Source organism: Xenia sp. Carnegie-2017, unplaced genomic scaffold, assembly GCF_021976095.1.
Source record: "Xenia sp. Carnegie-2017 unplaced genomic scaffold, XeniaSp_v1 HiC_scaffold_20, whole genome shotgun sequence".
NCBI classification, from domain to species: domain Eukaryota; kingdom Metazoa; phylum Cnidaria; class Anthozoa; order Malacalcyonacea; family Xeniidae; genus Xenia; species Xenia sp. Carnegie-2017.
In genome coordinates this window covers 7,271,506-7,298,125 of record NW_025813483.1, presented here as the reverse complement: position 1 = coordinate 7,298,125, position 26,620 = coordinate 7,271,506, and the positions used below count along the sequence as shown (strand labels likewise).

General features: G+C 34.8%; 2 protein-coding genes and 2 long non-coding RNA genes across 6 annotated transcripts; 3 read left to right on the top strand and 1 right to left on the bottom strand.

Annotated features, from left to right (window-relative positions):
• The first annotated feature begins 1,631 nt into the window (after positions 1-1,631).
• Positions 1,632-6,146, top strand: LOC124441880. Of its 2 annotated transcripts, none has more exons than XR_006947020.1 (3): positions 1,632-1,937; positions 2,335-2,451; positions 5,578-6,146. It is a non-coding gene; the product is annotated as an uncharacterized LOC124441880 (long non-coding RNA). The 2 variants fall into 2 exon arrangements; XR_006947021.1 differs by having other exon boundaries at positions 1,779-1,937; positions 2,307-2,451.
• Positions 6,147-16,492: 10,346 nt separating this feature from the next.
• LOC124442377 lies at positions 16,493-17,407 on the bottom strand. The gene is made up of 2 exons (XR_006947229.1): positions 17,331-17,407; positions 16,493-16,746 (listed from the first exon to the last, which is right to left on the bottom strand). It is a non-coding gene; the product is annotated as an uncharacterized LOC124442377 (long non-coding RNA).
• Positions 17,408-17,600: 193 nt separating this feature from the next.
• On the top strand, positions 17,601-18,453 carry LOC124441595. The gene is made up of 2 exons (XM_046992070.1): positions 17,601-17,876; positions 18,174-18,453. The coding sequence occupies exons 1-2, from the start codon at positions 17,626-17,628 to the stop codon at positions 18,451-18,453; spliced, it is 531 nt and encodes a 176-aa protein (XP_046848026.1). The 5' UTR covers positions 17,601-17,625.
• Positions 18,454-19,127: 674 nt separating this feature from the next.
• Positions 19,128-21,134, top strand: LOC124442376 (zinc finger MYM-type protein 1-like). Of its 2 annotated transcripts, XM_046992876.1 has the most exons (3): positions 19,128-19,616; positions 20,046-20,137; positions 20,941-21,134. In XM_046992876.1, the coding sequence occupies exons 1-3, from the start codon at positions 19,230-19,232 to the stop codon at positions 20,963-20,965; spliced, it is 504 nt and encodes a 167-aa protein (XP_046848832.1). In that variant the 5' UTR covers positions 19,128-19,229; the 3' UTR covers positions 20,966-21,134. The 2 variants fall into 2 exon arrangements, with proteins under 2 accessions (XP_046848832.1, XP_046848831.1); XM_046992875.1 differs by lacking the exon at positions 20,941-21,134 and having other exon boundaries at positions 19,128-19,726; positions 20,046-20,381.
• The last annotated feature ends 5,486 nt before the right edge of the window (positions 21,135-26,620 follow it).

The following is a 26,620-nucleotide window of genomic DNA, read 5'->3' as shown; positions in this document are numbered from 1 at the left end:
TATTCATTTCTTTAGAAAATTAATTTCATTCATAGTTTTTGGAGTGATTAATAACTAAAATATTTGCATTGTATGGGTAAAAATACGCGCTGGCTTCGCTACTGAGTATAAGACAAGATCAAGATGAGTAGGTTCAAATTCTACTCTTCCCTTAGCTCATCAAATTCTGAGATATCAATAATATCAGCAAATATTTCTTTAATTTCTTTCAAAGTCCTTGAAAGCATCTAATCGAGAATGAGTGTGACGCCAAATCTCTATATACATTTCCTGATGTCAGAGATTAAAAACAGCCCATAAGAGTTGCATGTTTTGTATGCTTAATACATGGAACTTTCTAAATTCAAAAACAGAAGAGGGTAGCAGCAAGCACAAGTGAATTTTACCATTCTTGGGTATTCGCCATTATCATTTCATCTTGTAATCAGTTCATGCATCTTTTAATTCAGCCTATTATCACAGCATGGATGCTAGCTCTTCTATTACATCCTGTCAGTTCAGCCTATTTATCACTACATGTATGCTTGCTTTTATTTGGATATTTACTAGACATGTAAGCAATTTCATCATCGTTACTTTTCTGCCGTGCTTATTCGGTGTGAAAAATTTCCTTGTTATCTAGAGAAAAAGGCATAATATAATGCATCAAAATGTATTATGCAATCGGCATAAGTTCCATCTGCTCATCACGAGTACTCCTTGTAATATTCAATCTTTTGTTATGTTTCAACGTGGGCTACTCTCTTGACTATATATTTATGCAACGTGTGGGACATAGTGCCCTTCTTATGCCCTTCCTATGCCCTTCCATGGAAGAAAGACTACTAATCTAAAGGGATTTTTTGGATCTTTTGTGCGCCGTCATGTATAACACCTTATAACCAACTGGGTGTATGGTTGCTGAAGATCATAGGTTGGCAGGACGAATTCAGTTCAGTTGGGTAGATCTGAATTATTCAAGTTTTCCATACCCAATGCCCAAATTAGCATTCTAGTTTAGGCCTTATCCCTTCGTTTAATTTCGTGTTTTCCGTTGATTTAACAAAGGTCAAAAGGTTTATTTATGACAAAAAACAACTTTTGTTACAACAACAAAAATTGCAAGAATACAAATAGGGAGAATACCAAATGTACAATTATCAAATACCTGATCATGTTCGACAATTTTTGCGTGGATGAACTTTTTTTAAGAATATACCTTATTTAGGTCTGCCAGACTGAATGGCATGAATATTTAATAAATTGATCTCTGTAATCAGATGTAGCATTAACAATATAAATTTCTAAAATCGTTTTGTTTGCGCGTATAATTGTATAATACCCTCTTTTGTTTGTACTGACAATGTTTAAAACTAAATAAGCCAAGATTCGAAAGAATTATTAGCATCGCAAAGCCATCGCAAACATGATATATCATATATGTGTTGTTTGGTCTCATTATACGTGAAACATATTGCGCCGTACTTGTATTTAGTCTAGTTATGTACACTATGGACACAGTGCGTGTTTTGCTGAAAAACGAAAAAGAAAGCAAATGATGTATTTTCACACGAGTCTTAAATATATTGATAATTTTCTCGATGTGGATTCACATGAAATCAAAATGACAATGAACTATAATGCTATCAGGCCAGTTTATTGTTTGTTGTTTTGCTGTGTCAGGGTTTTATAACTCTATCAAATAATTTTTGCTTGCACAATTTTCATGTTGGTCTTGCGACAGTATAGAACTAACCTAATCTGTCTACGCTAATCAGCACATGCAAGTCGTTTGATGTTCATATGAGGTTCATATGGTTTGAGTTCCATTCTCACTTTCATACCAATCATACAGTAACACGGTAAACATCATCACACAAGAGCTTTACTAAGGACAGCAAAGTCAATAAATACAATTGCAGACCTGAAAAGACTTCATTCAAGAGCTAAAAAAGAAGGTGATTTTACATTGTTGTGAATGCTGAAAGTGTAAACAAAGGTGTTTAATAAGACAGTAAACAACTCAATACAGGTGTAATAAATGCTTTCTACAAACAAATATTGTACATGACTGGATGTGTTTATTTGGTGAAATCCAGTTATAGACTGTTAGAGATAAAGAATAAAATTATGACTTTACATGTCATAAGAAAAATACATCTGTATTGGCGAATACTTTACGACAAAAAGAATTAATTACAACAGGTCCATTAAGGTGTTAGATTTTATTTGTTTGAAATTTATGATGACCAAAATGTTACTGTACAAGTATTTTAAGTTTAAAATTAGTGGTATGCAATTCATTTTGACACTCTCATTCAATACAGGCTGCTGCATCTTATCATTTTTCTTCAGACATGAAAATTTTATTCATTGTGCTGAGTCATCTAATTTTCAAAAATCAGTCACAATGGAGTATTACCAAGCATTGAAAGTAGTGGAAATTCAATATCACAAGAAGCAGATATAGAGGTAATCCTACGTTATTGTTGTTTTGTTTGAAACATGAACATTGTATTATCACCTCAGAAACAGGCATGAAGTTATGATGATTAAAACTTTTCAGTCAAAATATTCGTCTATAATCATGAGAAATTCTTTTCCAAGTATTGTAAAACAACTCTTTCTGACAAATAACAAGTAATTTGTTCATAAAATGTCACAATAAAATCACGTGTTCAAAGTATCAAGTCCTTTAACCCTCTAGAGGCCGTTGTTGCCAACAGGCAACAATCACGAATAAGTGTGTACAAACTTTGAAAATTTCCGGCTCTAGAAGGTTAACTTTACCCTTTTTCGCGCGAGCTACATCTTTACATGAGTTTGACTGGGCTTCAAGTGCAGTTATTATTGTGTACAACGTCAATAAGGTTATCACAATTTAACATTTTGTCTTTGAAATAATATTATATGATACAAGTATTATATGATAAGAATAAAATATTTTAGGAAATATACTCCACAGTACCAGTGAGCAGTACTTGTTTGTAATGAGCAAGCATGGTAGATAGTGTTAATAACCAGGGGCGGATCTAGGATTTTCAAACATCAGTCATAAAACGTCGAGGCGCTCCGCACCTGGGGGGGTCTGAGGCATTCTCCCCTGAGAAATTTTGAATTTCAGAGCCTTGAAAATGCCATTTTCAGCGTTTTAGAGCAATACAAAATGTATTTGTGGGCATCGTTTTTGCCTAAAAATAACACATTTTGCTTACGTTTTTTCAAAACTAAATGAAGTGAACAATACTTGAATGTTTTGCCAAATATTTAGGCTCATTATCATGCCAAATATATGGCTCATTAGCATGTCTAGGAACGTAAAATTTATTTTACAATAATGCTATTCAAAAGATATAGTCTTTAAACATTTCTACCAAGTTGTCAGGCATAGACCCCCTAGAGACCCCTTCAAACCTCTATGTAATGAGTTTAGTTAAGTTAGAAATTTGGTACTACAAGTGACAGTTCATAGATATAGAAAGCTCAGACTTCAAACCATGCAAGTTTATTGTAACCCTTTACCCATCTCCACATCAGTGCCAGCAAATTCACCTTTTGAGAAAAACTCAAAATTTTTTCTGCCAAGGTTAAGCAAAATTATCAGAGTGAAAATTTGCAGTTAAGGACAGCTTAATGCCATAAATGTTTATTAGGCATTTCACTAGACTATTATCTCCTGTAAGTATATGCAAGGTGTGCTATATAGCAATCACTAGTAGCATTGTATTTGCAAATACAAACAGAATGTAACCAACATGTCTTTAATTATATAATTACATGAATGTTAAAATTGGTTCATGTGTCATGCTTACTGGTTATGATAAATATCTTTTCATATGATCAAAGCTTGTTTAAATGTAAATCAGAAATAATTTAGTTTAGAAATTATAATGATCATCAGAAAAATTACCTAGTGATCATGAAAAATACTTTGCTGTTTTGCCAAATTTCAAGGTTTATCTGCATACATAGAAAGACATTTTTACTTTATAGAAAATGCTTTTCATACATCAATAGCCCTTTGGAATTTATGGCAAACAATCTGGTATGAGCCGTAGATTAACACACTTTACATCTCTACATGAGGTGTTCAGTTAGAAAAGGGGACAATATGTGACATGGGACAACATTCCATGTATGTGAAATACTCAGGTTTAATACCATTCCAGTCAAATTGTCAAAATAAAAGCTTCATGGATCAGAAGACTCAAAATCACAGGTTATAGTAAACAGCTTCTCATGTAATCAATGTTAGTTTTCTCAAATCTTAAACAATATGTAGTATAACTGTCCAATGATTGAATGATCAATGATCATAAACTGAAAACCCCAAACATTTGTTTATGATAAAGTAAATAATAGTATGGCGCCTTATGGCTACAGATTTTTGTCCATTGAAATATATTTGCAGGAATGTAGGATTTCGCTGCCATATAACGGCCGATTCCCCAAGCACTAAAGAAATCATAGTTAAAAGTCCTTCGGCAACAACAATTTTAGAAGCATCAATCTGCTTACCATACGCCATATTGACATAAATCGCATTACACACTCGCATAAATTGACTTTGATCTATTACATTCATGCATACACTTTACTTGTCCTTTACTTACGATTTTAGATGTAAATTTCTGCTGATAAAACTCAAAACAATGTTGGCTTTCTTTTGAACATCAATGACTGAGATGTCGCTCGCGAGATCGTCTTTGCCAAGCATTTACAATTTATCCATAAATTTTCACCCTCTTGAAAAATTCACAGTTTGGACAGCAGCATTCATGTCAATATGAATTTGTAAAGATTTCCATAAATTCCATCTGATTGTAGTTTAGTTTCTATCATGCTTATAAAATTACTGAAAACGATCAAACATTCAATTCAGACAGTGAGCTTGACTATGTTAGTTCAGTTGGCTATCAGTCGAAATCCGTCAAACCAATCACAATAAAGCAAAATTCAAATGAACCAATTGTAAGATAGCAATTGGACTCCCTTATACGTCCGGCCACCCTTATTATCAGTCGAGACCATTCCAGACTGTCCACTGATCTGGCTATTGACCAATAAAATAAGCGTTTTTGACGTTCATAGACTCCTTTATCCGTCGAACCAGTCAAGCCACCCCGCTTATCAGTCGGTTATTCCAGGTCAATTAAAATTCAACTGATCTGGTTACCAACGAGATATTCATTGGATTAGTCATTAGTTTTCAATAATAAATAATGCTGGATTTTTATCACGAAGTAAATGCGATAAGAAAATAAGAATAATTAATGAATTTTTAATTAATATGAATAGGTAATTTTTGAATTTCAAACATCAGTCGCGCGACGGATTTGACATACTCTAGATCCGCCCCTGTTAATAACTTGTCTCATTAAACTGCTTTTAAAACAATTTTAAAATAATCACACTTTGTTGTTAAAAATGGTTGTCTAAAATCAACGTTTACTGAGGATAAGAAAACGTTTCTCATAGTTTTGCTGTAATACTTATTTAACTGGGTATTACATTTTTGAAGTATATTGACATGTATACAAACTGAAGTAGATTTTTAAAAATTATGTCATTTATAATTTATGTACAAAATTGTTTCAGAGTATAGAGGACATATATTGTGGAAGATTTCGGAAAATACTGTATGCAAAAACAAACAAACGTGCTTCATCCTACTAAAGAAATGGCATCTTGAAGTTTACTGGTTATGTGTTGTCCAACGTAAAATGGAGTGTGTTGCTCGAACACTTTATGCTGTAATTTTATCATTATGAGTGCAAGCTACCTGAAGGATGCGAGGTCCGCTTAACTTAACATGACCAATGGCATCGTGGAAAAGGGTTCTCTATGCACTGATCTTTTATGATACGTAAAACTTTCAGTGATTGCAGAAGATGAGGAAAGTGATTGAAGAAAACCTTCAGGTTTGATTTGTAAAATGATAGTTAAATAGACAAGAGCAGACTTTATAAGAGAATATTTAACATGAATGTTTGCATGCTTTGGAAATAATCTTATTTACACTAGATATATGAAATTTGTGTTCTATTTCATTTTGCGATACAGACTGCTTGTATTTATAAAAAATATTTTGTTATAAATATAGATAACCATGATTCAAAGAAAATCAGTTTTAATATTGACAAAATAATTCAACTAACGAAAAGCAACCATTCCGTACAAATGAAATACATTTTCGGCAAAAATGGCTACTTTTAGAAAAGTATTGCTGATAAAGTCTGGATAGTTGTTTCTACAAATCAATTGTATTTTCAATTACAGAGAAAAACAAATAATTGCATTGAAACTTGAATTCACGCGTGTCTTTGTCGCACTTTTAAATGCAAAGTTATCTGTTGCTCAAGGTTTGACTTTCACAGTTTTTGTAAAAAGACTCTAACAGGTTTTTATGTGTTTCTTTTAAGTTGAAAGCTATTTACTTGTTAATAATAACCCTTTATACTGTTGAACAAAAAAAAATTTTGCTCCTACTACATATATGGGATCCAAAATTTGGGTGAGCAGCAACATTTTTGGGGAGCAGGCGTTGAACGTAAAGCAGATTTTCTAAGGGAGTGCAAATGAATGGCATCCTCCAAACATCAGATCTCTCCTACAGAAGAAACACATTAACACCTGATATTTTACTTAAGAAATAGTAGTACAATTGAACTTACTTTTTGGCAATGTTTCAACCTACATTACCTTCGTTTTACAACCTAACTTCTAAAATCAATCACTTTGTTTAACGTTACTTTCTTAGCAGCCACCCCAATTCTAAAATTTTTAGCTCCCCTTTAAAAAATAAAATCGTCGATGTTTTCAATTAGTTTTAACAACAACACTATAATTTATCAGTCGTTCAGTTTTTTCAAGAAGCAATATAAAATCAACCTTTAAGTGCCAGTGTAGCCGATTTGCAACAATCACCAAACAAAATAAAAACAAACTTTTGAATTCCCTCCTAAATGGTTAAATCGACATTTAACGTCCAAATGAATAAACAACTTCAAAGTGGATTAGCTATTCATAAAAAGAATGAGAGAATTTATACTTTTTAAAGTACATGATAAAATTATTTGAATGAAAGTTGGTATCTTAAATTGAAGAAGCGTTTTGATTCCTTTCACAGCTCAAATTTGTTTCAGAAATATATAAGAACCAGTATAGTAGCTGATATAAGGTGTACTGAAGAGAATATATCTTTGTATATAATATGCAAGATTACATGTTTGTAAATGAATCGTCCAGTTGATATAGTCCTGAGAAGGACTGTTTTATTGTTGTTGACTGACGTTTCGAAACAACCTAGCGGTATCATCTTTAGAGAACAAATGAGGAGTAAACGTCAGGTTAGCCGTATTTGTTATCTGGTTCTTACGTTATTGTATTATTATTTTAGGAAATGTGTATTGTCATTGTGAATTAGTGCGAAGTGAAATATTTTTATTTGTAGTTGTGATGTGTGATTTAGGTGTGATGTTTTTAGTTGTAATGTATGGGTGTCAATTTGTGTATTGTCATTGTGAATTAGTGTAAGGTGTAATGTTTTTGTTGATCGTTTGTTTGTATTGTGAATAAGTCGTTTGTAAAGGTGTCAGTAATTGCTGTGATCTGTTCAGGGGTTTGTTCCAAGTTGGTATACTTTTCTAATGTAAGCCGTTGTCTATAGTCAGTACTATGAAGTAATGCATTTTGCCAAGTCCCAGTCAATGTTGTGCTTTGTGATTCGGTGATGTTCGGCAATGTGATTAGTTTTGTCTTGTTTCTTAGTGGCTCATTTGTGTTCAGTAACTGTTATGTTTAATTCCTGCAGTTTCCCCGATATAGGAGGCGTGGCAGTCAGACAGTTTATTTTGTAAACTGCACCTTGTCGTTCGTTGGGTTGTTCTTTGTCCTTTATGTTTGTTAGTACTTGTCGTAACGCTGTGATTGGTTTATTTACATTGCATATGTTGTATGGTCGTAAGATACGCGGGATAGTCTCAGACGTACCTTTGATGTGTAAGGTATCGTTGCTGTTGTCACTGAGTTGTTCGTTTTGTTGTTGGTTCGTTGGGTTTGTAAGTGTTACGTTTAATAAAGTCAGAGTTATAGTTGTTTTTGTCAAAACACGTTTGAGATAGTTGTTTTCGTTGTGTGTAGGCGTTCGGTTGAGTCATATGATTTGTGTACGTCTTGTTAATGTTCTGATTGTGGTAGCTTTGTGTGATGTGGGTTGTAAGATGATATAACAGTCGGTCAGTATGTGTTGGCTTGCGATAAACTGTTGTTCGTAGTTTTTGATTGTCATGTTTTTACCAAACAGTCGAAAGGAAGGTTCGTTTTCTTCGACATCTTTGAAATTAAATGTATGTGGCTGTTCTGTTTGTTGATGTGAGTGTAGAAAGTCATCAATCTCGTCTGCATGTAGTGCTATAATGTGTCATCTACGTAGCGAAACCAAAAGATAGTGTATGTTTGTAAGTCGTGAGCGCCTGTTCCTCTATAGATTGCATTACAATTTCAGCAACTACAACAGTAACGGTGAGCCCATGCTGTTCATGTAATTCTTTGTAGTGTGTACCTTTGTACTGGAAGTAAGTCGAGGTGAGGCAGAGCTCCAGTAGCTCCATAATCTTCTGTCGGTAATGGCAGTACTTCCGTGTGTTTGTAATGAGGGTTTTTGTACAAGTAATTGCTAGATTAAAGTGGAATACTGGTGAACAGTGTTTTCACATCAAAAGACTTATAATATGGTTGTCCGGTATTTGTATAGTGCTCAGTTTTTAATGAAGTTCAGTAGATTGTAGCTTGTGTTTTGATTTGTTTGTAAGTGGTTGCAGTATGTCAGTCAAGTACTTTTGAACGTTCGTAAATAGGCGAACCACAGAATGATACAATTGGTCGCATGGGTTTATTTGTGGTTTGTGAAGTTTGGTATTCCGTATAGTCTGGGTGGTCGTGGTCCAATATATTTTACTATTTGTGTTTCCAACTAATATTGACCCCATTAGACACAACAAGTTTCCTTACGTCTCACAATAAAATGGTGATGAAATGGTCACTAACCAAATACCAAGATTTGAACCTTGTGAAAAGCTCAAAGGCACAACTAAATAAATCCATAAAAATTTCAAAATCAACAAATAATGAGTTTTAAAGGTGAGAAAACGTTGATGGAATGATAAACAAACAAACTTGTTGAAAACATATCTATAATTGTTCCACTTTTTCCGGAAAGCGTGGTTACATCCATCATATCTGGTTGTTAACAATAGACCTTATGCGTAATGACGTCAAAAGGCCGACGATACATGTGCATTGTGGTCTTAGTCGCGACAGTAGAAGCGTTTTGAAAGTATTTCATCAAAAAATAGCTCACTTTCATAAATTGATCTAAAGAGTTCCTCAACAAGCTCTTTGAAGAACTCCTAACTTCCTCTATTCCTATTTTAATTGACCAACCACACCAGGTGATTTTTCAATTAACTAATCACGTCAAGCTTTGTGAATCCTCCGTAACTGAAAGAATTTGTTGAATTTTTCCCAGTGTAAATGACTTTTAAATGCTGAAATTTCTTAAAATGTAAGAGCTTTTACGAACTTGTGAACTGCCAATCACCAGAAGCTATGTTTACTGGGGATTTTCGTGCTTGTATTTATAGCGCTGACTATTATTTTGACGGCTGTCAACAGTAAAATCTTTATGATCATCATAATATTTGTTTTTTATGACAGCTGAATATGGTTTTCAATTTCAGCAAGTTCCAATGACCTTAATTCCTCCTTAGTTTTTACTTCTGGTTGTTGCAATTTCTCAATTTTGAAAGAATACTTCTCCTTTTAAAAATGGCAACATTTAACCGAATTTAACCGATGCCTGAATTCATTCAGTTACGATGTATAATTCACTGCAGTTTCTCGACGTGTATTAGAAGCTTTGTTCAAACAACGATCTTAATTACTCGTGCTCTGGAGGGGCACGAACATTGGTTCTATAATAACTGGAGCGGCTAACTGTATTGAAAATATTATTTGACCAGTTCTTCCCATTACGTATGAACGTATGAACAGTATCTTATATTTAAAGCTTATGTCATATCTTTTCTTCTATGCATGGTATGTTGGTGTGAAAATCCATAGGTATGATATAAATTTTCTTGTTCGAATAACGTAAATTCAGCATCAAAGCTATGAAATGCTATAAACCCTTTGTATTCCGATACGTATTTTCCGCATTCATAAGAGTCAGAATGTCAGGACTGAACGAATTAATTTCTTTGTTTTATCAATGGTTTATTTGAGTACTGATGTACTTACATGCATGCTTTTATGTTGTCGCTTTGAGGGCGGATCAGTATGTCAAATCCGTCGCGCGACTGATGTTTGAAATTCAAAATTACCTATTCATATTAATTAAAATTCATTAATATTCTTACTTTAATATCGCATTTACTTCGTGATGAAAATCCAGCTTTATTTATTATTGAAAACTAATGACTAATCCAATGAATATCTCCTTGGTAACCAGATCAGTTGAATTTTAATTGACCTGGAATAACCGACTGATAAGCGGGGTGGCTTGACTGGTTCGACATATAAAGGAGTCTATGAACGCCAGAAACGCTATTTTATTGGTCAATGTCCAGATCAGTGGACAGTCTGGAATAATCTCGACCGATAATGAGTTGGCCGGACCTATAAGGAGTCCAATTGCTATCTTACAATTGGCTCATTTGAATTTTTGTTTTATTGTGATTGGTTTGACCGATTTCGACTGATAGCCTTCTGAGCTAACATAGTCAAGCGTGGTGTCTGGGTGAGATAGATCATCGTTGTGATCATTGAGCTCTATAAGACCTGGAGGGGCAAAGGGCCTGGGCCTCGTGGTCAAAACATGGCGGATTTTGGTGGTCAAAGTCAGCGGAGAGACGCGGGCTCATGAAATGAAAACTTTCGCCCCTCGGATTTGACCACCACAATTGCGTGTTTATAGACATTACAATAAATACAAAAACATTTGTTGCGAAGTCTTATTTGAATACTTGTATTGCAAAAAATGCCGCAATCTTGTGTTGTACATGGATGCAAAAATAGTGCAAGAAAAACAAACATTTCATGGCACCGGTATGCAATAAAATATTGTTCATTATTTCTCAAAACAAAGCACTTCGTTTTTGTAATTTTGTCGTTTGATGGCGTGATACCATTTCGTTTGTAGTTTTTTTTAATTTTTTTAAAGCATAATCTTTAATTTAAATTGTATTTATCTCAAACTTTCTGCTCATTATAGCTTTCCAGATGCAGCAAAACACCCACATCTTTTGGAGATGTGGGTGTTTGCATTAACAAAACTCTCGAACTATGAATGAGTTTGCCCCAAAGAAATGGAGTCGGATTTGTTCAGAACATTTTTCTGACCATGAAGGAAACAGTCGGGAATAGAGTTGTGTTAAAACTGAATGCGGTGCCAACTATATTCAAAAATGCTGTGGTATGTATCATACAATAGAAGTATCTAAATTTAAAATGTGTCCTTAAAGCTTCTTGTTTTTGCACAATTTGACAGAATATAGACTACAGTGATGAAGGGGCTGAAGGTTTACTAGATGCTGCTAGTTATATAGAAACACAACTCAATATTCCTGTGAATGAAGTATGTATTGGAAAATCTATTGTAAGTGAGGAGGTTGAATTTGAAAAAAGCCTTGTGCCCATGCCAGATTTAGTCATGGATGATAATCAAATAAATTTGACCCAGGATATGACTGTACTATTGAAGAACATGATAATCAGGTCAATTTCAACTGTTTATTGCATGATCATACATACAGTTGTCAATCTCCTTATAGACTGAAGCGTCAGTTAGAGGAGGTCATTGAGAAAGCTGAGTCACTTAAGAAAAAACTTAAGAACAGCAGGATGCAAAATGGTAGACTGAGAATGAAAGTCAATGATATGTCTTCTGTTGTTTCTAGTTTAACAGAGGAAGGTTTGTTAATGTTGATCAGGCTGAAATTCTTAACAATACCCTTTCAGGAGTGTCAAGGATATATTTAATAGGTTAACACATGAAGATAAAACACGTGTTTCTACCCTCCTGAGCTAAGATCATTTTCTCTTACATTGAAATTTTATTCCAGGAAAGCTTATGACTATGTACGTGAAAAGTTTAATTTAGCATTGCCTCATCCAAGAACAATCCGCACTTGGTATAATCCAATTGATGGTGATCCAGGATTCACTCGAGATGCATTTGTTGCACTGAAATTTAAGGCTGAAGAAGCTAAAAGAAAGGAGAATACCTTCTATGTGCCTTAATGTTGGATGAAATGGCAATTCGCAAACATGTTGAGTTTGATGGAGACAAAGTCTTTGGCTTTGTTGACATGGGAACTGGCATAAATGATGACGACTCACTGCCTGAAGCAACAGAAGCCTTAGTATATATGGCTGTTGCTCTTGATTCTTCGTGGAAAGTTCCTGTTGGTTTTCTAACTGATGGCATTTCTGGACAGATGAAAGCAGACCTGTCTAGAGAATGTATTGCCAGACTACATGATGTTGGTGTTAGAGTCACCAGCTTAACTGCTGATGGTCCATCTTCTCATCAAACAATGATGAAGATTCTTGGAGCAAAACTCTCTCCAGATAATTTTCAAGCATACTTTTTGCATCCATGTGATTCACGTTTAAAAATTTATACTTTTTTAGATGTATGTCACATGATCAAATTGGTGAGAGGTGCATTGACCCAATTGGGAGAATTGAAGGATGCAAACAATAACCTGATAAGGTAGGATTATTTGATTAAACTAGTTGAGCTGCAGGAGTCAGAGGGTTTGCGCTTAGCAAACAAGCTTCGCTCCTGTCATATTCATTGGCATTCACAAAAAATGAAAGTCAATCTAGCTGTGCAAGCACTCAGTTCTAGAGTAGCTGATGCATTAGAATATTGTGAAGGTATGTTAAAACTTCAACAGTTTAAAGGATGCGGTGCAACTGTGCACTTTATTCGTATATTTGATCGCTTGTTTGATGTTCTTAACTCTAGAAATCCCATAGCTAAGAACTACAAGGCACCAATTAGAATGTGCAATTATACGTACATAAAGGATTTTTTAAATCAAGCTGTAGATTACATAAGAGAATTGAAGACTGCTGATGGCAGACAATTCTCTTGCATAAGAAAAAACTGGATTTCTCGGATTCCTCATGTGCATTGAGGCCGTTAAGGATTAGCAGAGGAACTCGTTGTTTCGGAGAAACCAGTTCTCAGGTATTTGTTGACGTACAAAATGAGTCAAGATCACTTAGAGCTTTTCTTTTCAGCTGTACGAGCGGCGGGTGGATGGAATAACAATCAACACCACGTCAGTTTAAAGCTGCATACAAGCAACTATTGATGAGACATAACATCAAAGGAGGACATGGAAACTGTATTGCTCAAGATAGCACTGAAATCTTGACAAAGTAAATGATCGTTGCGAGACAAATGAAATATTGGCAGATATTTCTGATGTGACAACGGCAAGACGATATGATATGAAGTTGCGACAACCAATTGAAGAAGAGCATGACTATTGTGACGTGCCCAACTTCATTGCTTTGTCTGAGTATAAGGAAGCAGCTATATCTTACATTGCTGGCTATGTTGTTAAAATGGTTGCAAGAAAGATCACTTGCCAAGATTGTATTGCTGCTTTGCATACATCGACAAACAGGGCTCCAGACCTCTTTGTGTCTTGGAAGACTCATGGTGGCCTAAAAATACCAACAGATGATCTTCTAAAAGTGTGTCATGAGACCGAGAAATGCGTTATGCGAATGATAAATTCTTGCAACGGAAGTTTGCCATTGTTCGCATATCACAGGTGCAATCTCCAACACTGTTTTAACTGAATGTGGAGAGAAACGTTTTAGTTCATTGAACCAGCATGTACATGATTCTGTTGTTACAGAAGATCATATCTTAAAGTTGATTAAATGTTGTAGTGACGCTTTCGTGAAGATAAGAATGCATCATCTGTGTAAGACAGAGAACCATAAAATTCAAGGAAATAAAATCAGAAAAAAACTGAGCAAACTAGTATTGTTCAAACATCAGTAAAATTTACAACAATTACTCGTGTGAACGTATTAGTTATGTTCACGTGCATGTTACATGGGTGTTACTGGGCACATTTGTGCTTTCTAGGTCCCATGGCTTTACTTACGTACGTGTTACATGGGTGTTACTGGGCACATTTGTGCTCTAGGTCCCATGGCTTTACGCACGTACGTGTTACATGGTGTTACTGGGCACATTTGTGCTTTCTGGTATATGCCTGTTACAAGACATAATAATTCCATATGTCTTTCGTACACTAAGCGTCTTAGCATATAGAATGCAAAAGTAACTGCGATAATGCATCTTTAAAGTTATTTACCGTTACCAAGTAAGTTAATCCATGTTCTCTAATATTCGAAAGTTATTTTGCTAAAATTAATTTGAGTTTTTTTTTTATGCTGGCATGTGTTTCTGCATTCTCGAGATATACACGCGTGGAGACCACGCACTTTAAATTACTCTTGGTCTTGGAGGCGGAAAATTTAAAGAGTCGTTTTGACATTTGACAAGTCTTTGTTTTGGTAAGTCGATTTTTTTACTATTGCCTTTTTTATCCTTGTCATTATCGCTTTTACAATGCTTTTCTGTAATTCACATATTTAGTCGAAATATATCGGTGCTGTATTATATTTAACACAAAAAGCGCGTTTTTTCGGGCAACTTATTTTTATGTTCAACATCGGTGTTGCTTGTTTTTTAGTCTCGCAAACACAGTTAAAATAAAAGAGAAGTAAGCATTCATGCTACTGTTTTGCTTATAAATCATATGTTCAAATACTAATGTAAAACATAAACTTATACAAAGAAATTACTTAATCTCTTTGTATAGTGGCAGAAGGAAAGAAAAACGAACGTGTAATGGGTATGTTTTGTGAGTTATATTTTCAGTTTAACTATTTGTTGTTCTTACACTTAATATACTTGCAGAAGTTGATGATCAACAAAAGAGACCACAAAAAGAAAAAGTCATGTGGTCATCCTATGGTATCTCTACCAATTCTCATACCACTAAAAAAACTTCCAGTAGTGCCAGTACAATCATATTGAAATTGGAAATGAAATATAAATAAACAACAAAGAAATAAGAATGACAACCTATTCTGTCCTGCAAACTATAAAATACTTATTATATTTTTGAAATGTTAGGTTTTACAGTGAAAACATTCAAATACATTTGAAGTCTGCAATAGATAATATTTTCCAATTGCAGCATATGAAGAAGAGCACTACAAGTGTGGTGGGGACTGGTGGTGGTCCATCCAAAAGTATGACTTTAATCGTTTTCTACAGAATATTTTTAATCTACTTCATTTATATTATTGTAATACTTTATTATTTACAGATAGAAGAAACAAATTTAATGGTATGATGTAATATATTGCAATTCATTAAAGACTTTGTTGTAATAACTTATATTTTAATAGACAATACTTTTCAATTGCAGCACATGAAGGAAAGCACACAAGTGTGGTGGGGACTGGTGGTGGTCCATCCCAAAGTATGACTTTAATCTTTTTCTACTGAATATTTTAACCTAATTGATTTACTGAATATTTACTGAATATATACTGAATATTTTAACCTACATCTTCAGAGTCATTTGACTCTGAAGATGACCTAAGGTTGTCGAAACATCAGTCAACAACAACAAAAACAGTCCTTCTCAGGACTATACCAACCTGGACGATCTACATTTACAAACATGTTGATACTCCCGGTTCAAACCATTTACTTTATATTGCAATTCATTAAAGACTTTGTTGTAATAACTTATATTTTAATAGACAATATTTTCCAATTGCAGCACATGAAGAGGAAAGCACTACAAGTGTGGTGGGGACTGGTGGTGGTCCATCCCAAAGTATGACATTAATATTTTCTACTGAATATGTTTAAAATGTTTTGAAATATAAAATTTTTATGACCCTACTTGATTAAAATATTTTAACATTGTATTACCTTTGTTACATTACAGATAGAAGAAACAAATTTCATGGTATGGTATATAATATCATTATTTGTTAAAAACTTTGTTGTAAAATTACAATTTTTTCAATTTCCATAGGCAGATGTCAGAAGTGTGGTCTTTTGGTCACCACATAACTGAGTGCAGAGCAAGTAGGTTCATTTTTGTAGTATAGACTCTTGTTGTTAATATAACAATCTGAAACATTAATATTTTTTAGGAATGATGTGTAGATATTGCAAAAAAAAGGGCATGTCAAACAAACATGCCCTATTTTAGCCAGAAAAATTTCGTCTAGAAGAAGGGTTACAAATGTTTTCAAAAATTGCCAATTTAAAGGCAAATTAATGTAGTTTATTGAAAACAATGTTAAATGTGTTAATTGTGTTATTACTATATTTGCTTATAATATTTTATTGGATATTACAATTTATTTTATTTATATTTTTACATATTTCTTTTAATATATATTGGATTCATTTCTACCTTGGCAAGTTCATTTTTTTTTCAATTTCCTTTGATTGTACTTGGTACAACTGCTGTAACAGCACCCTGTTATAATAAGATACAGACCAACATTGACACAACATTTAATACATACATATTATTATATGGATTGCTTTTACCTTTTTGCAGAAATTCACAAATTTCACTAAATAGTTGTATACAGACAAGCCGTATATCGCATGTAAATCTTATTCACTTAATGAATCTAAAAATTCAAGTTTAGAGTAAGTTTATTGGTTCACTTGAGGCTAATATCCGTTAAAGGCACCTGTTTTTTGTTTGCATTATACTTCACTACAGTGCTCGCACTCAAAGTAAGTTATATCGTGAGAACAATGGTTTTATTTACGAGTAGTCTGCCGAAATGCATAGTGCCTCTTTCTAGCTGTAAATAACGATTCCTTTGAATTGTTGGTTAGTGTTCTGGTTAAAACAGTTCTTTAAGAACTATTACATTGTTATTATCACCATTCACCATGGTATTCGCCATTTTGAAATCCATCTTTAAATGGTTTTATTTTATAAAACATGTCATGAGCCGTTTGATAATAGGTAATTGCCCAAATTTTAAATTATGACCAATCAATTTTAATCATGAAAGGCAGTTAAAAAGAAAATATTTACCAACATTTGTAGTTAAGGTGAGTATTGGTGTTTTTAAAAATCGTTAAATATTGACATCTTAGATTTTCGCAGGTTTTAATCACCAGCTATATAACCGACACGATTACATCTCAAAATTTAAAACAACTTTACTGATTTCTATCAAAAATATTCAAAGTTTCTTACCTTGAATTTTATTCGTAATATCAATCTACATGTGCCGTGATACTTCAACGCCATGTTTTCGTAAAAACATATAAATCAGGAGGAGTGAATATTGAAAACATTTTCAAAGTGGAAGTTTTGACCACCAAAATCCGCCATTACCGCCATGTTTTGACCACCCGGCCGCGCTGATAATTTATAGTAATTTTGTTGTTTCCTCCAGTTATTATAGAACTCAATGGTTGTGATTCACTATAGCGTGGTTTGTAAAATCTGTTTCATTTGCATTTATTTGGAAAATCGTTTACAAACTACAATGTTAAATATTGATATGTATGCTGCTGTTCAGACTGCAATTTCGCAAGAGAATGATAAATCTCTGAATGAATTGAAATTGCGTTTGAATGAGGAATATTGTGGGGCGACTAAAATGTCTAGAGAGGAATTCTTATCATTGCTTTTGAAAGACGAAACATCATTGAGCAGAGAGTTCTCAGCAGAAATTTACATCCCCAAAATCGTGCGTAAGCAACACGAGGACAAAGGAAATGTATGCATGGCTTTAAGGTATCCAAACCATTAATATCAATTTATGCGACTATGAGATGTGGTTTATGTCTATTGACTGTTGTATAAATTTTAATGAAGCAGATTTCATTTTGTGCAGTGTATACTAAAGATCTATGGCTTGGGCTTTTAATTTTATTATAAATATTGGCATAAATTCAGCGAATAGTGAATTTATATTTGAACTTTGAATTATCTTCTACATGTAACTACGTTACTATGTTAGATATTTCCTGGCCAGTTAGTTAAATTTTTGTTGGAGGACTTATAGGAACACGACTTTTTTGTTCAATTTAGATCAGAAGTATCTGGCAACTGTCTCTACAGTTCAGTGTCATTGCTTTTGGCAGGTGATAACAGTTTATTACATATTTTGAGGCAGTTAACATCACTTGAGCTGTTTTTGAATGCTACTTTTTACTGCCAACATCCTTTATTTTCCTCAATTGTTGAACAGCATAAAGAATTCAACAACACCTCAAAGAATATTTTACCTTTGACAGTATCTCAAGACTGTCTAGATTCTGGTTTTGTAGGTGTTGATCTTGTCAAAAGGAGGCCTTTTGAATTGTCATGACCAAAAGTAGTCATCGTTTCTATGCATTTTAGCTCTTTCTTCTGTGTTGGAGACAAAAATTTTTACTTACTACCCAGATTGTGGAGAGAGAAGGCCTAAATCAATATTCAACTCTCTTGTTTGTCCCAGAAGAATAGTTAAAGAATCAGCCGATGCAATTCATCTTTTGTTTTGTTATAAAGGGATAGTTATACCAGATCAATGTTTCCAACCTAATCATTTTGTCCCTCTAGTTTTTTCCTAGCAAAACTAAAAGGACAATTTCTGGTCCAACATGCCCAGTGCCTTCAAAAAAAGCAAAAGCTGAAAAAAATTTCTGGGAATATCAGTAAGTTTTTTCAAAATGGAAAACCAGAAATCATTACAAGTGAGGTTTCTTGTACTAGGGTTACTGAACAAACCATTGAAGATTTACAGGTAAAGCCTAACTTTATTCACAATTTTGATGTAGCTACCTACTACAAAAGAGCTAAAGGTTTGAAAATGTCTGATATTTGTTTGCTTATTAAAATTTTTTAAACCTGATGAAAATTACACTTTTCCTCCTTTGAGTGAGAACAATAAAAGGTCTTTTAAATATGAATGGCTCAAAGATTTTACCTGGCTGTGTTATTCACCAAAAGAAGATGGTGCTTATTGCTTATCATGTGTTCTTTTGGACATCAATTCCCAGTAAATGCTCGAGAATAAACAATCTATTTCGTTCACCTTTTCGTCATTGGAATGATGCTGTAGGTACATTTAGGCGACATGCTGGAAATTGTAAGGGGGAAAAAATGGGACTACATGCATCTACTTCTCCAATTTTGAATAATATATGCTCTCAAATGTCAGGTGTAGCTCAACCCATTGAAAATATCTTAGATACTAACATAAAACTTGAAATTGAGCAAAATAGGAAAATTCTTAAACAAATTGTTGATACAGTTCTTTTTTGTGGAAGGCTTGGCATTGGATTACGAGGTCATCGTGACGATGCTCAATTTCACCCAGAGGTCGGTTGCTATTCAGTCAATGGCAATGTTGGTAATTTTGTTGAATCTTTAAATTTTAGAGTTAGAGCTGGTGATCAAACTTTGGAAAATCATTTGCTCAAATGTGGCAAGAATAAAAGTTATATTTCCAAGACCAGCCAAAACAAAATCATCAACTGTATTGGTCAGGTAATATCAGAAGATATTATAAACGAGATAAAAAAAAATAGATATTATTCTATCATTGCAGATGAAGCTGCTGATTCTTCTCACAAAGAGCAATTGTCCCTTGTTCTACGGTTTGTTGACTCTTCAATGAATGTTAAAGAAGAGTTCATGTGCTTCCTGCATTGCAAATGGGGTTGAGTGGTCAACAACTTTCAAAGCTTATTTTAGAAACTCTAGAGAAATTTGCCTTACCCATTATGGATTGCAGGGGACAAGGTTATGATGGTGCAGGGGCTGTTTCTGGGCATATAAATGGTTTAGCAGCCCACATTTTAAGAACTAATCCTAAAGCTCTTTACACTCACTGTTACAGTCATCGACTAAATTTGTCTGTCTGTGACACTCTTTCTAACGTTGAAATTAATAACATGTTATCTGTTGTTTCTCAAGCTGCCAATTTTATCAACATATCACAGACACGCAACATACCCTTTGCTGAGCACGTTAAAAAGTCAGATGTTCAGACCAAGAAGGCAAAACTGGTAAGTCTTTGTAAAACCAGATGGGTTGAGCGAGTTGACAGTCTTGACACGTTTCAACAGTTGTTTATCCCTTTAATCGACACTCTTCAGGACATGATAAACAATGTAAGCGGCGAGGTGAAGCCTTCCCTTGCTGCTGATGCTTCCCAGTTACTTTCATTAGTTACTCAATTTCATTTTATTGTTGCGCTAGTTATTACAAGAAATATTCTTGATGCTACTCTTCCAGTCACGCAATTGTTGCAGGGAAAACTATTGATGTTATGGATGGTTTTCATTTGATAACCACTTTGAAGAATGATGTAGCCAACATGAGGAAAAGCATTAATTTTATCATAACACTTGGTATGAAGAGGCTTTAAAACTTGCTGAAGAGGTCAACGTTCAAGAAACAAAAAAGCGAATTGCTGGAAGACAAACTATGCGATCTAATCCCCCCAGTCAATCATTCAAAGAACATTATAAACTAACCATCACTATTCCTTTATTAGACCATCTTCAAACATCTTTGAGAACTAGGTTTAACTTGGATAGTGTTAATGTGTACCGAGGATTATCTATCGTTCCCGTCAAAATGATGACTCTGTCGGACAAAGGAATTGATTGGAAAGAACAGTTTAAAAGTGTTGCAAAATTCTATCATGATGACTTGCCCAACCCCCTTGGTTTAGATGCTGAATTAAGGCAATGGCGTTTATACTGGGAAACGCACAATGGGCCTTTGCCAGAAAACATCGTCAAAACACTGAAGCATGTAACATTTCCAGGATTTGAAAATATTAAAGTTATTCTTCGCATTTTAGGTACACTACCAATCACCTCATGTGAATGTGAGAGATCAATTTCAGCACTGAGGAATCTAAAAACCTACCAAAGGAGCACTATGGTAGAGGAACGTTAAGTGGCCTGGCTTTAATGCGAATTCACCCAGAAATTATTCCTGACATAGAAAGAGTGATCAATAAGTTTGCTGAAGGTAATACACGTTTGAAATTTGCTTAATGTGTTATGGCTACGTTACTGTAGAAATATTACTGACTTTGCAACTGGCTGCTTAATGCGCCGTTGCTGCAGAAATGTCTTACAGCACAACTGGCTGCTTAATGCGCCGTTGCTGCAGAAATGTCTTACAGCACAACTGGCTGCTTAATGCGCCGTTGCTGCAAAAATTTAAGACAGCACAACAGGCTGCTTAATGCGCCGTTGCTGCAAAAATGTAAGACAGTGCAACTGGCTGCTTAATGCGCCGTTGCTGCAAAAATTTAAGACAGCACAACTGGCTGCTTAATGCGCCGTTGTTGCAAAAATGTAAGACAGTGCAACTGGCTGCTTAATGCGCCGTTGCTGCAAAAATGTAAGACAGTGCAACTGGCTGCTTAATGCGCCGTTGCTGCAAAAATGTAAGACAGTGCAACTGGCTGCTTAATGCGCCGTTGTTGCAAAAATGTAAGACAGTGCAACTGGCTGCTTAATGCGCCGTTGCTGCTAAATCAAAGACTGTCCATGTCCGGAATCACATTGTTGCTTTGCACTATGTGTTTCCTAGGCATGCTGAAGAGCCCTGACATTGGGCGAAACGGTCTTAGCGTGTTTGTCCTCAATATTTTGTAAGAAAAAAATGAAAAACTGCGATTTCATTCACTTTGAAAATTTGTTGTAAAGCTATTCCAAAACGCTGGAAATCGCATTTCTGGGACCCTAGGCTTCAACATTTTCCAGGGGGGGGATGCCCTCGGACCCCTTACGGGCAAACGCCTCCGGCGTTCGCCGGTTTAGGACTGACGTTTGGAAAATCCTAGATCCGCCCCTGTCGCTTTACACTTCAACTGTACCTCAAGTTACGGCCTATATTACTAAAAGAATAATGTTACCATATGTGTTTATTATTCTTATGTAATACTATAGTAGCAGTATAATTTAGCTTTCAAATGTTCGGAATTTATTAATTGCAATAAAACATGCATTGACGCAAATTAGGTGCGTTGCCAACGCAGTTAAAGCGTTCTAATAGGAACATATTGCTTGATGATCGGTGATCTATTTGAGGACAAAATACGCAACTGACTTTATACGAAATCTTTGGTTTACAAATAGAAGAAACATATTTTGCATGGATATTTTTTTGATATAGCTTTTGTTTCGCCATATGTCTTGAATAATCACGATGATCATATGCTACCTTGCTCGCTCAGTACATTTGATTTTAAGCGATATGACTTGTTCCAACTTCCGAGCACACCTCTGAACATGGAGCGGATTTTTGTTAGTGAAAGACTGAAACTTAGCATAAGAAGTTGGGCATTTGAAACAAACAACATTGAGTATTGGTAGTTAAACAAGCTAGAGTCGTATCACTATCGAATAGCTATCCCTAACTACCTAACTACAATTATATGTCTCTAATACTATTAGTCTTTAGTGACCATAGGGGCTTAGTAACTTTTGTCGAGATTTGTTTTCATACAGGTCATTACAAACTTCGACAACGACATGATGGATCAATAAGAACCTATTTCCGTAAGAATGTATTGAAAAACACTTATAAACGTGTGTAAGAGCAAAGAAACGTGTTTTGTTTAACAGTTGTAATTAATCATATCAGTTTTAAAATATTCTGCCGTTTCCACGGTGATCCGTGAGTAATCATAAATCGTCCTATTGATTAAGATTTTATTAAAAAATGCCACATAGTTAGTTTAAGCTCTACGACTTTATCATGATTTATGTCAGGTCAGCTTTTTGAACCATGCATTTGTGTTTAACAAATGTGTTTAGTGTCGTGTCTCGAACGATCAGGACAAAATGCGATACATTTTGTCTTTGATCGAAAGTTTTGCAATTATTTCCCGTCAAGCAATTACAGATATAAGTGTATAAATTGTCAGAGATAAAGTCTTTATTGTTTCTAATACATGCGCAAGTTCAATATTGCTACAACAAACGATTTACTACCAAATTACGATATGGTTCTTTAGGTAGCGATTCGAAACCGAAGGATGAAACGATAACATGGAAAGTTAATAACTTTAAGTTATTGTCTACCTTATTAAGTAGAGCGGAAGAATAGCTTATCCGATGTTACATATTTGTATTTGGGAGATACATGTTATGCCTACTTAAGTCTAGTTAATTTCCATGTGATCATCTGTATTATGTATTATGGACTTTACGGAAAATTTTCTGTACGATCAAAGTGATCTTTGTTTTGGACCCATGCTGATAAGATATTGCCTGCATGAGACGACTATAATCACCTCGATGTGAACAGGGCTTTGAATGATGGATTACTTTTGATGATTTTGAGCCTTACCGGGATAGTTGGACGAGCCCTTCCTAATCACTTACGGTTGCAAAGTGAGATTCGTTATGCAATTCAACCGTTTCTTTATTGTATTATTTGTATAAATGTTTTATCATTCAATCTTCAACAATAAAACCCCGCGTATAAGAACTTACATTTTTTCAAGGCTAGTCTCATTACTTAGAACTCTAGAACTTACATTTTTTCAAGGCTTAGTCTCCCACGAACACGCATTTATAACTATCGACGAAAGAGCTATATGTCGGCTTCACATGTATGAATGCAGATATGCGTCGTTTTTTTACCAGCGTCAAACTTGTTTGATCGATTAAACTCTTTAGTCTATACAAAAAAGTATATCATAGCTCATCTCCACGGTTCACGAGAGAGAAGTTAGTTTATTTGTTATCATTGCTATTTTGTTCCTATTCATGCAATGGGCAATGGCTTTTTTCGCCACAATTGTAGTATTTTTACTTGTTTCTTTAAAAAAGTAAATATTAAATCTCTGGATATTTACGGATTTTCTGTAATTGAGTTTCATATTAAATTTCAAAAAGACTCAAGTCCGCATAGGTTTGGTAAATGAAAACAAACAATATTGTATAGAAATTACTTTAACTAACCTTTTTGTGATGTTCTGAAGTGCAACTGCATCAAATACTTGTAAAGTTGTAGCACATTATGATTTTGTTGTATTGATATATGAATTGGGCAAAATGCAAATAATCATCAAAACACTTAAGCTTCCAATGGTGTTTATAATTCAATTGTAGTTTTAATTCTTCTACCCTTCTTTTTCACTTTGTTTTGTTTTTCCTATATTTGCAATATAAATGCACAATTTGAATGATTAACACAGTTTTTACTTCAATAATAAATTATAAAAAACCCAATGGCTTATACAGTTTGAAGCTTCACATCTGCATCGAGTCATCATCAATCTCAGTACAAATGTTTACATAGACACAAATTTTATGGCCTTCCCATTTTACTTGTTTGTGAATTGACATTTCATTAAGCATCAGAACACACACAACCTTCTTGCCATCTTTCTTTGGTTCATGAACTTTAACTTCAAAGCATTCAGGGAATCATTAGTGAATCCATTGTCTCCATCCAGAGAATTTAACAATGATCAAATTAAATAACTCTGGATAGGGAAGACAATAAATTAATTACGATTACAGCACTATCATTTTTTTAAGACTCTGCCTGGTCAATAATATCTTCCAGTCATCGTTACTCCTTGATCTTCCCTGCATGTTGTCAGCAAATAGAAATAACAAGCTCTGCTCCAAATCATGGGTACTGCTTGGGCTGATCGTTTCTTTTTGATACTTATTCAAAGAGCAAAATGTGTGCAGGGTCTTTTTTTCTTTAGGGACAGAAGATGTCGTCGACATATCTTTTCCATAGTCTGATGTTTGTGTTGTTTGTGACTGGTTGTGTTTCGAAGTGTTGCATGACAGCTTCTGCGAGGAAGGTGGATAGCGGTGATCCCATTGGTGTGTCTGAAATTTGTCTGTAGTATGTGTTTTGGAAGGTGAATTCAGTGGAGAGGCAAAGGTTGAGTATGTCTAGGATGTCATTTTTGTCTAGTTGTGTTGTAGCTTGCCAAGTTTTGTCGTTTGTGAATAGTTCGTTTGTAATTTCTTTGGCTATGTCTAGTGGTATGGATGTGAAGAGTGATGTCATGTCGTAGGATGTGAAGAGTGATGTCATGAAGAGTGATGTCATGTGTGATGTCCTGATTTCGTCTGGTCGTAGTTTAATGTTTTCAATACTGGCGAGGAAAGTGGTGGCATTTATGATGGTGTGAGGTGAATTTTTGACTAATGGATACAGAATGTTATAAAGATATTTTGAAAGTTCATACGTAGGTGATCCTGGAAGCGATACGATAGGTCGAAGTGGGTTGTTTTCTTTGTGGATTTTTGGTAGTCCGTAGAATTTGGCGGTGGATGCGTCATTGGGTCGGATTCTTCTGTAGTCGTTTTCGTTTAGTTTCTTTTTGTCTTTTAGTTGTTTCAGTTTCTGGTTGATGCGGTTGGTGGTCGTTTTGCTGGGGTCTGTGTGGAGAAGTTCGTAGGTGGTGGTGTCTTGTAGGAGGGTTTTGGCTTTGTCGATGTATTCTGATCTGTCCATGATAACTGTTTTGCGTCCTTTGTCAGCTCGTAATATGATTATTTGGTCGTCGTTTTGTAGGTTTTTAATTGCTCGTCGTTTTGTAGGTTTTTAATTGAATCGTATTGACTGATTCTTTTCAGTCTTCTGGATAGAGCTCTGTCCTTCGCCTTGTGTTCTAGAGAAGACTGCTAAACTCACGCGACTATTTGAGAACCCGGCTTCAAGTGCGACGTTTAGTGGCGACAAATTTGCATCTCAGCAGGGATATCTTCTTCTAGATTTCCCACTTTCAAACGGTGTAAGCTATCGCTGCAACGTTCTGCAACGATGTGTGGTAGGCTTGAAGCAATTTGTCTCGCAGTCTCGTGCGAGTTATTTGTGGCGTAGTTTTCAGTATGGCTTCAATGCTTGTGCCTCATTCGAAATAGTGTACGATAAGTTCACTTTGACTCTTAGCTGAGCTGTTGAGGAAGCGAAACATTTCCGTATCACTTGGATGTTCAATCTTGTCGTTGCGTAAGACCTGTTTCCTTCCAACTAAATTTGTGACGTTTTCATGTTGTTTTTGAGACGTTTCTTGTAATCTTCTTTTCTTTGGATGTTATTTTGCAGAAATTTGCATGATATAATAATATGGACCATTTATGATTTATGTGATAATTTACATAAGAAAGTAAACATTCTCACAAAATGCAGCCGGTACTTGTTTTGTTTTTATTTGGGTATCGATATATCAAGGCAATCAAATTAATCGTTGCGTCTGCTTAGACGTGACGTATCATATCTCATGCACCGTTGGATCGAGCTAATAAATATATACGCTGCTACTTAAAAATTGCAATGTATGCATCAAGCTCATTTTATGGCCCGTAGCCTCCAAGCCGAATCTCATTAATTACATTGACTAATATCGAATTTTGTTGCTTGCACATTACACGTCAGCACTATTAATGTTGTGTCGCAATTTTGAGAAGTATCCAGTAATGATGGGCGAGCGCTCGTGCGTCACAATTCTATATTACGCAAGGCAATGTTTATCCAGCACGTTTCAA